At 37.0% G+C, this 16,574-nt stretch overlaps 1 protein-coding gene across 2 annotated transcripts in view; it reads left to right on the forward strand.

Annotated features, from left to right (window-relative positions):
* The window catches only part of fab1 (1-phosphatidylinositol 3-phosphate 5-kinase fab1), a 20,520-nt gene continuing 3,946 nt past the window's right edge, over positions 1–16,574 (forward strand). Inside the window, exons 1-28 of one of the 2 annotated variants that reach the window (XM_085187615.1) lie at positions 1–652; positions 763–931; positions 1,251–1,384; positions 4,447–4,601; positions 4,923–5,006; positions 5,568–5,707; positions 5,940–6,041; positions 6,122–6,178; positions 6,334–6,489; positions 6,968–7,088; positions 7,404–7,512; positions 7,867–8,119; positions 8,662–9,325; positions 9,782–9,965; positions 10,137–10,251; positions 10,517–10,694; positions 10,899–11,030; positions 11,592–11,682; positions 12,005–12,204; positions 12,735–12,853; positions 13,350–13,469; positions 13,888–13,995; positions 14,637–14,693; positions 14,792–14,827; positions 15,101–15,189; positions 15,539–15,663; positions 15,965–16,073; positions 16,285–16,432. In XM_085187615.1, coding sequence (XP_085043741.1) covers positions 347–652; positions 763–931; positions 1,251–1,384; positions 4,447–4,601; positions 4,923–5,006; positions 5,568–5,707; positions 5,940–6,041; positions 6,122–6,178; positions 6,334–6,489; positions 6,968–7,088; positions 7,404–7,512; positions 7,867–8,119; positions 8,662–9,325; positions 9,782–9,965; positions 10,137–10,251; positions 10,517–10,694; positions 10,899–11,030; positions 11,592–11,682; positions 12,005–12,204; positions 12,735–12,853; positions 13,350–13,469; positions 13,888–13,995; positions 14,637–14,693; positions 14,792–14,827; positions 15,101–15,189; positions 15,539–15,663; positions 15,965–16,073; positions 16,285–16,432 — 4,261 coding nt within the window. In that variant the 5' untranslated portion in view covers positions 1–346. The remainder of the gene's footprint in view (positions 653–762; positions 932–1,250; positions 1,385–4,446; positions 4,602–4,922; positions 5,007–5,567; positions 5,708–5,939; positions 6,042–6,121; positions 6,179–6,333; positions 6,490–6,967; positions 7,089–7,403; positions 7,513–7,866; positions 8,120–8,661; positions 9,326–9,781; positions 9,966–10,136; positions 10,252–10,516; positions 10,695–10,898; positions 11,031–11,591; positions 11,683–12,004; positions 12,205–12,734; positions 12,854–13,349; positions 13,470–13,887; positions 13,996–14,636; positions 14,694–14,791; positions 14,828–15,100; positions 15,190–15,538; positions 15,664–15,964; positions 16,074–16,284; positions 16,433–16,574) is intronic. The other variant, XM_085187616.1, reaches the window with a different exon arrangement.

Below are 16,574 nucleotides of genomic sequence, written 5' to 3' on the forward strand. Positions count from 1 at the left end.
ATTATTTTATTGTTTTTGTTATTAGTAGCGAATACAATTTATTCATGTAATTTCACGAACGGTATTTTTAAATAAAAGTTAAAAAGAGGGCGCTTTGCGTGGTGTGTAATATATGAATCAGTAGGTTTTAAAGTTTTTAATAAATTAAATATTAAAGTTCAAATCTGATTTATATTTTAAAATATTTGTTTTATTTTTAATAATGAACTAAGCTCCTTTTTTAGACGATATTCTCTTAATCGTGTTACGAGATGTCACTGTCACATCTTAAATGTCAATTTTCCCAATAATATTTTGTTTATTGTGCTTGCAAATTTTGTAAGAAAAATTATAATTCACGTTTAATATGGAGAAGTATGATACTTCCCAACTCACAGAGTTTCCTCGTTTTGAATCTGATTCGAATCAGGGTGGTGTAAGTACGTTTCTTACCAAATTATGGAAGTTCCCAATATTTACACCAACTGAAACTGCTGAAAATCAAGAAAGTAAATTACCAAGTGATGCTAATCCAAACGAGCAAACCAATGTTGATGGTGAGAAAGAATATGAAGATAAAATGGAGACAGGAAGTTATGTCGAAGAATATGAGGGGAGGAGTTTGCCTAATATATTAAAACGAATAAGTGGACTTGTTGCCTTGGGTTCAGGGGTACGTACACTTATTAGAAATATAATGTAAAATATGTATTTTTTTTCAAAGTGTTAAAATATAAATCCTTATTATTTATCTTTATTATTATTTTGATGTTTCTTTTACAGAGTGGCACGAAATATTCAGATACAGATCTGGCCAGATATTGGATGCCAGATGATATTTCAAGAGAATGTTATGAATGTGCTGCACGCTTTAGCACATTGAGAAGGAGACACCACTGCAGGGTGTGTGGGCAGATTTTTTGTTCCCGATGTTGTAGCCAAAGAGTGCCTGGTATGCTTTGTTAATATTTGTTTTTTAGCTTCATGCCTCTCCTGTTTTTGTGGAACCCTTCTACCATTTCTATGAGTGAGAATCAAACCCAAAACAAATAATATATAAACTTAAAAGTTTTGATACAGCTGATTTATATAGAGTATATTTTTATGTATGTAATTATTAATAGCATATTTGAGTAGTATTTTTTGGTATTTCCGAAATTTTATTATAAGTTCATTTTTAATAAACCTTGTACAGAATGTCTTTTTCATTTTAATTATTTCATGAATTTTTAAAATTTTATTTTGACACTAAAAATTTTTTTTGTTTCTAGGTCAAATTTTCGGCTGCGCCGGTGGGCTACGTGTTTGCACTTATTGCTGTAAAGTAGTTCTTACATATTTACGTGAAAATGATCTCACTGGTGACATATCACCTGATTTGAAAACATTACAGGAGAGCTTGCAAGTATGTATTCTACTAATGACATGACATTCTGATATTTCCCTCATAATTTTCGAGACATTGTATTGGGCCTGCGGAATTCACCGCAGGAAATAAAAATATAAAATATTTCATTCCTGTAGCTCCTATTTACTTTGTTTACTGTAATTATAAAAAAATATAAAACTGTTGATATTTTTAATTTTACTATGCTACAAAAACCCATATTCTACAAACTATATATTTTTTTGTGTTAAAAATATTAAAAAATATGTATATTTATATTTAAATATATAATTAGTGAGCCCGAGTGGGCTACGCCCACTTGAAATAGAAATATTAATGTTTTCCGAATCTTGCCAGAATCCAATAGTGAAAACCGCATCTAAATCGGTTAAGCCGATTCTGATCTTAGCGATTACAAACGCACAGACAGACAGACAAATATTTTAAAAATCATTGTTTTGGGTTCTATTAAGTTAATAAAGGTTCCCAACAAAATTTTTTTTAAATATCTTCCAATTACAGACACAGACCCTCTTACGATTTTATTATAAGTATAATTTATATAATTGTATTTTCCCTCACAGAGATAGATATAACATTTTATTAATTTAAATAATTAATCACCTTCACATTCCAGGCGAAAGCCTAACGGCCCAACATCGTCTTCTTGTCATGGACTTTAACGTCACTCCGAAGAAGAAAGTAGCCGAGAAACGTAGGCCTCGGATCAAGTGGTGGTTGCTGAATGGACCGATGCAGACCGACTTCCTGGCAGAGGTGAAAAGTCACGATATTTCGACTAACACCGAGACTGCTCAGGATGCTTGGGATCGGGCTCAGTCGGCAATCATTGCGGCGGGCAGGCGAGTTCTTGGCCTTTCTAGGGGAGGACGTGTCATCGACAAGGAGACATGGTGGTGGAATGACGAGGTGCAGGTGGTGACTCGTGAAAAGAAGGCTGCCTTCAAGAAGTGGCAAGAATCCAACTCTCCTGAAGACAGACTGGAGTACACAGTAGCTAAACGTGCCTGTAAAAGAGCTGTAGCCAGAGCCCGCAGTGAAAGTTTGTCACCATTGTATGATAAACTTGAAACTGTGGAGGGGCAGAAGCTCATTTACAAACTGGCACGTTCCCGGGATAAAGTGACGCAAGATATCGCAAAATGTCTTTGCGTCAAAGATTCCCAGGGCACGCTGCTCTGTAGTCATGCCTCTGTGAAGGAGAGGTGGAGAAGCTACTTCCAGGAGTTGCTGAATACTCAGCACCCATGCAGTCTTCATCACGACCCACCGCCTAACCTCAGACTTATTGCCCCAATAACCCTTGACGAAACACGTAATTGCCTTCGACGCATGAAGAACGGAAAAGCGGTGGGACCTGACGACATTCCGATCGAAGCGTGGAAATCGTTGGGCTCTCTTGGTGTGCTCATGCTTACTGACCTTTTTAACCATATCTTGAACACTGGTAAGATGCCGCATCAGTGGAGGCTTAGCTTCATTACCCCTATTTACAAAGGAAGGGGCAGTGTTCAAGATTGTGGTAGTTATAGGGGCATTAAGCTTATGAGTCATACCATGAAGCTCTTCGAGCGCATGATCGACCTCAGGCTCCGCCGAGAGTGTACTATCTCTGAGTCTCAATATGGATTTCAGCCAGGATCGGGCACCATGGACGCCATTTTCGCCCTCAGAACTTTGATGGAGGCATACAGGGAAAAAAGGAGAGCTCTGCATGTGGCCTTTTTAGATCTGCAGAAGGCCTTTGACTGTGTGCCTCGTCAGTGTATCTGGTGGGCATTGCGATCCAAAGGGATCCCTGAGGCCTATATTGAGATTATCAGAGACATGTACCACGATTCCGCTTCTATGGTTAGGACTGCTGTTGGCGACACTAGACCCTTCCCGATTACAGTGGGGGTTCACCAGGGCTCGGCTCTTAGTCCGTTCTTATTCAATGTAGTGCTCGATATTGTCTCGGCTCACATCCAGGACCAGCCTCCATGGCTGATGATGTATGCCGATGACATAGCACTCATTGCCGAGAACCGACTGACGCTGGAGCGTAAAGTGAACCTCTGGAAGGGTACGCTTGAGAACGGCGGTCTTAAACTAAATGTGTCGAAGACAGAGTACATGGCCTGCGGGAGCCGGGACTCGAGCACGATCCTTATAGGTCCTGAGCCAGCCGTTAAGTCGGAGAAGTTCAGGTACCTTGGATCCGTTATGCACGAGTCTGGAGGCATCGATCACGATGTCCAAGGGCGGATAAGCGCTGCCTGGGCCAAATGGCGGGAGGTCTCTGGTGTGGTCTGCGACCGCAGAATACCGCCCAAACTCAAGGGGCTGATATACAAGAGCATCATCCGACCGGTTCTTTTATACGGCAGCGAATGTTGGCCGGCACTATCTCGGCACACTCAGGAGCTTCACGTCACGGAAATGAAGATGCTGAGGTGGATGTGCGGCGTAACGCGGTCTGACCGCATACGCAACACATTCATTCGAGGTAGTCTTGGGGTCCGTGACGTAGCGGATAAGCTCCAAGAGCGTCGTCTGAGATGGTTTGGCCACGTTACGCGCCGGCCTAAGAACTATGTCGGTTGCAAGTGCCTTGCTATATCAGTTCCTGGAGTGAGACCTCCTGGACGCCCAAGGAAGCGCTGGCTGGATGTCGTGATGCAGGACATGAGAGCCAATGGTCTAACCACCGAGGACGCAAAAGACCGTGCAAAGTGGAGTAGGTTGAGTAGGAGGGCAGACCCTGGCAATAGCCGGGATTAATGCCAGGAGGAAGACGAAGAATCACCTTCACAATTCTTCAGCCGGTTAGGCAGAGGGAACCTAGTGTTAAAACAATGCATTTCAGATTTTCCGCCAAATTTAATTAATTTTAAAAAAATTAAAAAAAAATTATGTTTAATAATTTTTTTTATTGAAATATTTATTTAAATTAACATATCCTTTTCTTCGCTTTGGTGCCATGGCAAAGCGCGGCGTTGTATTCTCCGCCTTATAGAACAAAACTAACTTAAAACTTATTAAATTATCTATGTTTATAACTTTCTTCATCGAAACAGGTAAAGTTTCCAGAAAACAAATCGCAATCCCACAAAAGTAGGGATTTTATATTCGCACGAGAACAAGAGCCGTGTGAAGTACGCAGTTCTAGTAAAGAAGCGTTACACGACGTATACAGAATGTTGTATTTCGCATTGCCTACGCAACTACATAGGTACATATTTATTTTTAGCGTCACGATGTATCCTGCACATATCATGGTAGGCAGTGGGAACCTGGGAACCTAGTGTTAAGAAACTTCGTTCACATTAAGACACTTCCGTTCCCACTTTTTAAATAATCAAATACTTGTAATGTGCTTTATTAGAAAATAATCATATACGTATATTATGTATTTACACTTATACTACTGACTTCTCTATACCTTTACTTGAGTAAAACATAAATAAGCTAGTGACAAGACACTGTGTATTCTCTAAGAGATAGATATTAGTTTGTTATACGTTTACATAATCGAAATAACTTTAATATGCAGATATCGTCTTGTGAGATATAACAACGTGTGGCGGGGATGCGACATCATGCAGTGGCTTATGGATAATACTTCACATAAAACTAGGTAATTGTTAAATCATAATACTTGGTTGGCAGAGGGAAAAGGACCCAAAAATCTTCAATCGAATTTTAATATGGATAAATTATAGAGCACAGATAATGCAAATATTTTACTTGAAAATGTAACGTTTTTATCGATCGGGTTATATCCGTAATTTTTACAGTAGATCGAATTGTTGATAAGGGAGAAGTATATCCAGATATTTCAATTTACAGTTATACGCATGTGGCACAGCGCCACGACGACCTTACTTTAGTAAATAAAGCCATAAAGTTATTTTCGGTCCATATCTAAAGTTGTACAAAGTGTGCTGCAAAATCGACTGGTTCTGGGTTCGATCCACTCTCGAGCAAGCAAGCAAGCAAATATTTATTTAAATTTATATTTTCATTTCTTCACTCTGGTGTCGAGGTAAAGCGACGTTGAGTTCTTTCATTCAACAAGCAATGCTTCCAGAATTCGGCAGAAAGTGGGAAACGGAGTGTCTTAACATGAGTTTCCCTCCGCCTGCCCTGCTGTGTGCGGGATATAACGCGTAGCTGATCTAAAGTCTTTTTTCCCCAGGGCACAAGCAACACTATTCTGCCAAAGTCTCTTAAGCGCCGGCTGCATGGAGCGCGTGACAGAGCCGCCGCAGTTCGCGGACTACGCGCTCTACCGCCCCGTGCACGTGCAGGGGGGTGACGGCACTGACACTGCGCCGGGTGACTGACTTACATTACTAAATCGAACTACATACTGTAGTTATATCCATCCATTCCATCCAGCCAAAAATATTTTATAGAAAACGTACAAAATTTTTGAATGTGCAGCGGTATTTGAACTCGCGTCTATTGGGCATCATCCAAGCGCTCTGACCATATGTTGTCGTGAAGCTACATTGTTATTCTTATACTTCTAGCTAGAGTTGAATATATTTTTTACCTAATTTTGTAGATGAAGAATGTAACAACAGGCTGGTGGAAAGCGTCTCTTCATATTGTCTCGATTTAAATCTGGGCAATAGTTCAGCGAGACTAATTAAAGCTACAAAGACAGGTTAGTTAAGAAACTTATAAACTTCAAATTTTATTAAGTAGATGAAATTTTCATAGATTTTTGTCTTTTCTTTTCTACAGAGCCACCGTCAACGCCATCTAGTGAGGAGGATCACCCCATTTTGGATCACCAAGAAAGTAAGTATTTTTTGTGTTTTTATTTGTTCTCTAAAATGTGAAATCTATATTTAATTTTGTTTAATTATCAATAAAATAATAAGTGTTAAGACTAAACTACTTTTGAAGTTGTTAAGACTAACTCTTTGGTGGTCAAACACTCACGCACTTTCCAGAGTGTACGAAGCCGGCGTGCAAGGCGATAGAGCAGTCGGGCGGTGAGCACCTGCGCCTGCTGGTGCGGCAGTGGCTGGCGCGCGCCGCGCTCGCTCCCGCCTGGCTGCACGCGCTCTACCCGCTGTGCGTGCGCGCTGCTGAGTGCATCGTGCTGGGTGTGTTGCTTGTTTGGTTAAACGAACTAACCTCGGGAGCAGTGGTTATAGGTTGTACTATATAGTACTTGGGCAAGTAGAAGTGGAGGCACTAATAAAAAATGTTCCAAAAAACACAAACTCAACAATTTAAGAAAGCGAAGCCGCGAGCAGCTCGCTAGTGAGTATATACGAGTGTTTGCAAATATAAAATGATACAAACCCAGTGTGTAAGGGGATAGAATAATTTTGTAAGTTTGAGAAACAACCATTAGTTATTTTACCCTACTGGTATAGCCAGGATAGCGCCAAATGCTACGGTCTCTACATACTTTTCTCGCCTCGATGATTGTCATCGACCCACACGTACATACATATCCTCTAGAGAGTCCTCATGCTTTCTACGTGACCTTCTTCCAATGACGTCGACAACCCTGCTTCTCTTACCACTCCTCTCATACATTTGCTTCATAATTCAAAAAATAACATAATTTTCCAGATATGATGAGTAGTGATATAGACGTACGCAACTACGTGCAAGTGAAGAAAGTGCCGGGCGGGAGCATGTCCGACAGTTGTCTTGTGAACGGCGTTGTTATTACTAAGAATGTGGCGCATAGGTATGTTAATTATATATTTTTTTATTTTCATACATTTTGTCGATTTTTTGTTACAGACACTCCGTTCTTTATTTATTTCCATATAGAGATGCTTAAAACTTAAGTGTTAATGATATTCTAACGTCTTATGTTTTTAAAGACCAATTAAGATATGTTTATTGATGAAATAAAAATAATTACAAACAAGTAAAGATAATTTTGATTATAGTATTTTTATATATATTAGATGCTAAAATATTTTATAGTGTTATCTGTATCGAGTTAAACATTGATTTCAATTTTTAAATCGTGTAAATAAAAACTAATATTTTTTAGGGGAATGCCAAAAAAGATAAAGAATCCCTCGGTGTTACTTCTCGACTGTTCTATAACTTATCAGAGGGTGGAAGGAAAGTTGACGTCTCTGGAACCACTTTTAATGCAGGTGTGATTTTCGTTTTATATTTTATAGTAAAAGTTGTGTGTGGGTTGAGTCATTAAAAGTCATTAAAAATTACCAATCTAAAATAATTTTTAGTAAAATAAGTTTTAATTTTTCAATGTAAAGATATTTTTATCTTTACATTGAAAAATAAAAGTTATATATTTATTCAGTTAAATTGTGTTAAATTATACACACACAAACAGTATCTATTGTAAATAGTACAAAAAAATTCTAGCACCAGTTTTAAACCAGTTGCACATATAACATCCAAAAAATGAAAAATCTTGGGTAAAAAATAAAAATAATAGGGAAAAAGTATTATTTTGAATAAAACTTTAATTTTTTTATCATTAGGAACAAGAATATCTAGTACGATGCGCAGCTCGTATCGCCGCGTTACAACCGAGTGTAGTACTAGTACGGGGATCGACTGCCCGCGCAGTGCAAGACTCATTACGGGCTCGTGGAGTGGCCTTAGCTCTGGGAGTACGAGATAGAGCCCTGAAACGGGCAGCTAGAGCCACCAAAGCGGATTTAGTAGCCTCAATTGATGCAAGAATTGGTACACCGAGATTGGGGACTTGTGAACAATTTTATGTCAACAGTTGTAAGTACATATTTGGAGATTTTTGGGTTTTGAGGGCTACTTTTAGGAGTACGAGATTATGTGTTAAACCGAGTAGTGTGAGCAACTATAGGGGATTTAGTTGCCTAAATACTTGAACAATTTCATGGTAATAGCTGTGTTTTTGTTGTTTTTGGAGCTAGCTTTAGCAGTACAAGATCGAGTGTTAAAATGGGCAACTGGTAACTAAAGCGGATTTCATTGTCTTAAACATTGTAAATCAAGGATTGGAGACTTGTAAACAATTCTTAGTTAATAGATGTTAGTATTTGAGAGTGTGATATATGGATCTTATGACCATGAGGACTTAATAAAAGTAGTTCTATTGGAACTTCTCGATTGCTATTTATAAGGTAAAAAAACGTATGTCTACAATTCTATAGAGGGACCTCTCGTTGTCTTACTAGTCACACATTTAAATTAAGTCAAGTAAAATTTTTTTTAAAATGTGTATTAATTCACACAGGTAACATAAACGTAAAATTAACAATTGACATATAAACCTTATATTCTTTTCTTGTCAGATTCCAGCAAAACTCTCATGGTTCTCGAAGGTTGCGCGGAACCTCAACTCGGTTGTTGTATATTACTCCGCGGAGGTTCCCTACAAGAACTAATTCGAGTAAAGAGATTGGTTAAATTCATGTTATTGGCCTGTTATAATTGGAAATTAGAAAAAGCATTTCTCGCTGACATAGAAGCTATTTTACCTGAACCTGGGACTTTTGTAGATGACGATATTGAAAATGAATCAGAAGTCAAAGATATTACAAAAAACACTCGTATAAATTCTCAAAATAATGATGATGGTAACTCTAGTAATGATACGTCTGAGGCTGATGATGTTATTTTTGGTAATAACCCAAATCTTTCTAAAGACACAAAACCATTAAATAGTGATAAAATTGAATCTCGTAATGGTAATGATAAACAAGAATCGGATAAAACTGGCGATAAAAAAGATATTCAAGAAACAGAAGAACAATTGAAAGAAAAAGATATTGAAATAGATGATCCTCTTCAAAAATCTAAGCAATTCTCTCGTAAAACTGATAGCGATAAAAATTTGAGTTGTGGAGTGCCGATCAAAGATTTTAGTGACCCTTTACAATCGAGACTGTCTATTGAAGATGATGTCTTTTTGCCCAAAGAAGAAGCTAAATTAAAAGCTGATAGTCAAAACGAAAGGTAAGCCTAATTATTACATAGAATAAATGTTCTTCTTTTCAATATTTCAAATAAGTAAATGGATATTTTAAAAATTATTACTTACTATTTCTTCGGAATAGTATTAGAAAAGAAGTTATCCATTGTTAGAAACTTAGCATGGTCCCTGCCAGACAACCATAAACCCTAATAAATTTTGGTTTTGGTGTACCGATCCCTAACCCGTCGCGCCCGTTCTCTCGTCCCCTGCACACCCTGCATCATATAGAAAGGGAGATTTGTTCTTCCATATCTAAAAAGCCTTAAAATTGGTGCCTAAATACCCAAACATTAACTATGTTTATCCTGGTGCCCACTTAACCACCCGTTTCACTCCCGTTGCGTCCTCGCTCCTTTCATATCTTGTCTCGAGAAAGAGAAATTCCCGGGAATTAAGATTTTTTAAAAAAATAACAGTAACTAACTCTAACCCCCTAGATGGTGTACAGACGACATAGTGCTATCGATGTCCCCCAACATAGTGATACCGGCGCCTACATTACCACTCGCGCGTCCCGCCCCCGCTGCGCCCGCTCCCTCCCACCCCCCGCACACCCCGCGGGCTTCTAGAAAAGGGGATTCCCGGCCGGTTACGTCGTCGAGACCCGAGAGCCCGAGACCGGTTAGTGATTTTATTTTTATTACCTATTTAGAGCGCCACGCTGTTTCCCGCACACAGCAGGGTAGGCAGAGGGAAACTAGTGCCATACTTCTGCATGCCATGCGGGATACAGCGTGAAACTGATTTACTTTACTTTTTAATACATTTTATAATTAAATGCATTCCACGCAGACACTTCATCCGTTCGTAGAGCGTCCAATAACCGCGCCCGCAGATGACCCCGCTTTGAGAGCTTCTCTTGCACACTTCCGTGCAACCGGATGTTCTATTGTCGGGAATCATAAACGTGAGAATCATAAATGTTTAAAAATACAGTGGTATACTTATTTTTTATTTTTCAATATCTTTCCAAAATAATTTTAAAACATATTAAAGTATCACGCGAATAAAATATTAATAATATTAAAATAGTCCAACCTTAGTCCAACAATGAGACATCTATTTAATTATAATAATAATTTATTTCAGACTTATTTCCATTTAAATTGTGCGTAAAATAAATAAGTTATTATACCACAGATTATAAATATATCATTTTTTTTAACATTTAGCCCAATGTACCAAATACAATACATCAATAGTAAAGAAAGTAGAAGCTGAAGAAACAAAGTCGTCAGATCCGGAGCCATTAGACCCTTTGTCACCGGAAAATCATCAAAGATTAAGTGTGCTGTTATATAGCTATAGTAGCAAGTCGCCTAATGTGCCTGATTTCTGTATGAATCCTTGGTAAGTATTGTTGACTTTTTTATTAGTTTTATTTTTTTATATAAGAAAATCTTGTTATTGGCCTAAAATATGGTTGAACGTGTATGAATTGAAATATATGTACATATAATAAATTAATATACCTTTTCTGAATTATGTGATGCAATTCTTCCTGTAATTGAAAATCTTAATATTTATTATTTCTATATAAATAATACTTTCCAGGGTGGTAACAATGGAGATGTACGGTCGCAATGATATTTCTCTAGGAGCCTTCCTCGAGAAGTATTGCTTTAATGGAGACAACAAATGCCCCTCCACTAATTGTCATATACCTATGAACCAACATGAAAGAAAGTGAGTAAATAAATATATATAATCTAATGTTATTTCTTAAATACTAACGCCCAATGTTAATAATGTATCTCCGATCTCCAGTTAACGTCAATCTTTGATTTTTTGACATGTCTATCCAATCATAAACCTGCATGCCATCCTCCATCTCTGTCTATTTCAATCTATGGTTGCAATTTATGGATTAGGATTGATTATTAACATCGGGCGTAAGAAATGATAGTGACAGGTTACTTTTCTTCCTTTCAAAGAGAACCTGCCACCATATATTATTTGAACAGAACAGACTAGCGAAAATAAATAACATTGTAAGATATATGTGGTAGGCCATTTTACAGAAGATAATTTTAAAATTTTATGTTATTAATATTTGAATTTAAATTGGCCATTTTAACATTCGGCGTTGTCAATAGGGACAGGCAAAATATTTCGAATCCATATTCGAATCCAGAGCGATCACGCTTAATCAGTCATCCATACTGCACCACTATAGAGCAATGCTTACACAAAAAATATGTTGATACAAAAATTATGTTATGCTTAATTTCTTAAATAATTTTATAGATTCGTTCACGAGGATGTTTGTATAACTATAACATGCAACACTATCGGTCACAGCAACGTGGATAAAGTTAAGGAAGAACAGAGCAAACAGGTAATAATTAAAGATTGCTCAAAAATATTAATATCATAAAAAAATATTAGCTTCACGTTATATTATATACTAGGATAAGCAGTGTTAAGACACTCAGCTGCCCGTGTAACGCTTTCTTAAAAAAATTAGCGTAATGAAAAATGTGTTTTAATGGGAACGGAATTTAACTTTACACTAGGTTCCCAGGTTTCCTCTGTCTACCGTGATTTGTGTGGGATACATTGTGCTAAGAAAAATTAAGCAACGGTTCACACTCAATTTATGCGGACTACTTAAAACTAGTACAAAATGAATGATTAAGTCCAAATCTGTGCACTTGAAGGTGATGTTCTGGTCGCGCTGCGAGCGGTGCGGCGCGGTGTCGCGGGGTGCCCGCCTCTCCCGCGCGGCCCTTTCCCTCTCGCTGGCGCAGTACGTGCGCGCACGCGTGTCCGCCCCACGCTACCGGCGCCCGCAGTGCGCGCATGCGTGCCACGCCCACTCGCACGCGTTTGTTAGCCGACTGACCACTGCATGTTTTAAGTGAGTGGGATTTTGTTTTTTTTTCTCCGGAAAAGACGTGGCTTATGAGCGATATGAAATACCAGTGGAGGTCTGTTGAAGGCCTATAAGGAGTGAAAGTGATAGAGGTAGATGTGCATTTTTTTAAGAAAAAGTTACAAAAAGTTTAAAAAGTATATCGTGTAGACATTTTTAATTGTTTAGGTTTTTTTTAAAATAAACATCCTAAATTAAATTCTTTAATTCGATTAATAGCCTGCATTTAGATTTATATACTGTATGTGTATTGGTGGTGTTTTGAACACTTGGCTGTAGTCCGTCGTTAATTTTTTTAATCACATAAAATAATTGTACAAACTTATAAAATAGTAAGAATAAAGTGAAACAGATACATAATAGAATATAGTTGCGTCTTAAAATCAAATTCAACAAAAAAGTAATTAAAACAGTCAAATTTTAGTTTTGAATACACGACTTGAACACGATACACTTATTATTGAAATTGATATTTATTTTAAAGTTAATAAATAGATGAATGTTTAACATTACAGATACAACAAGATAGCCACGTACTCAGTGCAGCTGCCGCCCGACGTCATCTCCATCAACTACGACACGCGCCTCATGCGTGACGCGCTCATAGCGCACCTCAACGATCTCATGCTTAGAGGTGTGGTTTTCATATTATAAAACAACACAAACAAATACATGTACACACAAATATATATAATAATAATCACAACTCACATACTGATAAAATATATATTTTTAAAAGATGTATAAACTTTGAAGCGGGACTACTTGATACGTTTTTAAAAGAATATTTTTCTTTCACAAATGTGGTATAACACTTTATCTAAATGTTCTAATCGAAATATATAAAAATTACAATAATAACACAGTATTATCATTCATACATACAGTGGAATTTCATTTCAATGAATCGTACTAATTGTTGTCGTTATGCATTCCGATAATAGAAAATTCTGATAATCGAACGTTTGAAGAAAAGTGGATTTTTTGCATATGTAGTACATAATGTTGAAAATCAATTTTTATTAAGAGAGACATTTCCCAACATAACATCGTCGAATTTGAATGGTCGCTGAGGGATAATCGCCGTTTAATCAAGTTTCTACTCTAAATAAAATATTAAACTTGTATAGGACACGAAGCATTCAGCAATGCAACGGAGCCCGACGGTGAAAAAGCCTATGCGGCTTTCAAGCAACATATGGAGCAAATACATCTGGCGTTGACCACAGACGATAATAATTCACTTGCTGGTTAGTAATCTCTCTTTTTTTCAGCTCCACGCTGTATCCTGAACATAGCAGAATAGGCAGAGTAAACCTAGTGTTAAGTCACTCCGTTCTCCACTTTTTGCCCAATTCTACAGGCATTCGTCACCAGACACGTAATGAGAATGCGACAGCAAACGGAGCGGCTTATTGGGAACAGAGCGTCTTAAAACTAGGTTCCCAGGTTCTCCCTGCATACCCTGCTACGTGCTGGATATAGAGCAAAGGCAAAAAAAAATCTGCAATCTATAAAGATTGTATTAATGATATTCACTCACTTCACGCTGTATATATAAATATACAGCGTGAAGCTCATTTAGATTTTTTATTCAATCTTTATATTTAGCGATTTCTACAACTGCAGTGTGAAATAATATAAATATTTTGTTTTCATTGTTTTTAGAGCGTGTAAGAAAACTGTGGAATGTCCATGACGCCATTATCAATGGGGAAAAGATGTTACGTGACAGTTCTGACGCGCATCGACATCGGCCCCCTCCCGAAACCACTTGTGAGTATATGCTGCCCTGGTACTCTTTTGATTATTTTTAGGTGTGCAATGCGTCGTATATGGCACAGCGTTGTATGTATGTATATCTGTAAACGCGACGATCGTAGGTACGATTCCTACTAAAATTCCCTTAAACTATTTGCTTTTGCTTATTTTCGTAAGAAGATAAAGCGCGGCGTTTACGGCCACTAAATTGGTGATATTTCCAATATTGTGCCAGCAGAGTGCCTGCTTCCTAGGTTCCTTCATACATACAGGTGTGATACAGCGTGAAGTTAAAAAAACTGTATTGTACATTTTAAAATTTCTAAATAAAAATACAATTTTTTAATTGTATTTTTAAATTAATCTTAAAATGTTACGACTAACATTTGGTGAATTATTAATTGGTATTATATGTTTTAAGCCGTACGCTACCGTAGTAAAATTAGATATGGGTAAAGTAACCTTATCTAAAATATTAAAATAATAACCCAATTGTGCTTGAAGTGTGATAATGAGTGATGTTTTAGATCTTGTGATAGTGATGTAAATTATATACAACATCATTACTTATTAATATAATATGTATGTACAGTCACAAATTATACTTAATTATATCATTTAAAAATTTATTTTAATTTTAATTTAATTTTTTTCAGCTGACGATAAATCAGATCCAGATGAAGTGCCAGACATAACTAGTATTGATGCTGCTGGTAAATATAAATAAGTATTTAAATATAAATTATTTTTTATTGCTACAATTGACTATATTTATATAATAATTATTATAATTTTTTTTCTTTCTCGACAGAAACTTTAATAAAAGACTCTGAAAAAGAACATACAGGTTAGTAAAAAAAATTAACAAATAATTCAAGTAAGAAAAAGTTTTATCAAACTGCAGATTTTATAATGTCATAACTGAAATAAAAGCTTTACATTTTGAGTCAACCCTCAAAGAGAATTGCGCAAACATTTTTCTTTGTTAGTTGTGGGAAAGGAAATCTTAGTTTTTTTTCCTTTGTATTTGGTTAGTACGTAAGTACTAAAAGAAATTGAAAAAATATGACTTATACTTACTTTGATATAATATTTCTCTTATCATTTATCTATTATGAAGGAACAGAAGAGGATGAAGAGAAGGGTGATAAGAAGACCGTCAAACAGATCTTATCACAGCTACTCTCTAACAACCAGCCTTCTAACCAGGTGAATTTCAGAAAACATATGAAATATTTATTTATAAAGTTAAGTTTTGTAGAATTAGCTTTGTTGCAATTAAAAAATAATTATATTTTAAATTCCGCTTCCCATTTCCCATTTCCGCTTCCCATTTACCACCGAATTCTGGAGGCATTGCGTGTTGACTGGTGCGACTCAACGCCGCGCTTTTCCTCGACACCACAGCGGAGAAAATTGAAATATTAAATATTGCACTTTTCCAAGTTTGATTCGGACCCACAATCGACGTTTATAGGGCCCCAGTGGTGGCACTGGGACTGGCCCCAGAAATTTTATAATATTTTAAATTTAAATATTCATACTTATTTCCTTTTAGGAGGGTATGATAATAACGAGCGGCGTGATCCCGGTGGTGGTGAAGGCGGGTGAGATAGGGTCGGTGATAGCGGCCGCGCTCGCTTCCGTCACCTACACGAAGACGCTGCAGAGCCAGCGTATCGCGTGAGTTTATGTTTTTTTATATTTTAACTAAACACTAGGGACGCGTGATTCAAAATTATGACTTTTAATTTTGTTTTGTTTTATCTGTTACTTAATCTTGGGTTATACTAGATATATTTATCTCTAGGTCCTAAATTCTTAAGAGAGTAGATTTGGATTGCATTTTAGTTAATCGGAAGTTAAATGCTAATATGCTGTAACACATAAAAACAAAAATATAATTCCTGTCCAAAATTGAACTTATAAGAGATCTCTTCCAGTCAAGACAGTGGATTTATTGATGCTTTTTACATCTTTTCAGAAGTCAAAACGATTTCGAAGATGGCGAGAACACCAGTTCAGTGAAAGAGAAAGCTGATGGTGACAAGGCGAAAGCAAAAAGCAATGATCATATTGAAGTATTGCTAAAGGTAGAAAAGTATTTGGTTTTTAGTTTGCTTGTTACAAACAGAGAGTTGTATAAGGAGTTTTATCATTATCAGAATAATATGTTTCAAATATTAATTTAAAATATAACATTTATGATTCTCAAATATTTGTTTCTGTTTGTATACTAAATGCGGCAAAATGTGTGATAAAAATATGATTATTGCTCATTTGAAATTGAACCCGTTACCCCAGGACGGTCTGCTGTGCCGCGTGTACTACGCGTCCCAGTTCCACAAGCTGCGTCACATGCTGCTGTCCCCGCTCGAGTACAGCGAGGATGCGCGCGCGCACTGGGAGGAGGCCAAGTGTTGTGATGACGTCACCGCCCGGGAGAAGGATAGTGAGTACCAACTACCCATATATACTGCGTGCTTCAAATCTATATGATTATGTTGTAAATGTCAGTTTCAAGGAGTTTTTATTACATGTAACTAAGTTTGAAATGAAATTTTTGTGCGCCACGATGGCCTCGAATATTGGAC

Source organism: Heliconius melpomene, chromosome 7, assembly GCF_056956725.1.
Source record: "Heliconius melpomene rosina isolate 202511_hmr_F chromosome 7, ASM5695672v1, whole genome shotgun sequence".
NCBI classification, from domain to species: Eukaryota; Metazoa; Arthropoda; class Insecta; order Lepidoptera; family Nymphalidae; genus Heliconius; species Heliconius melpomene.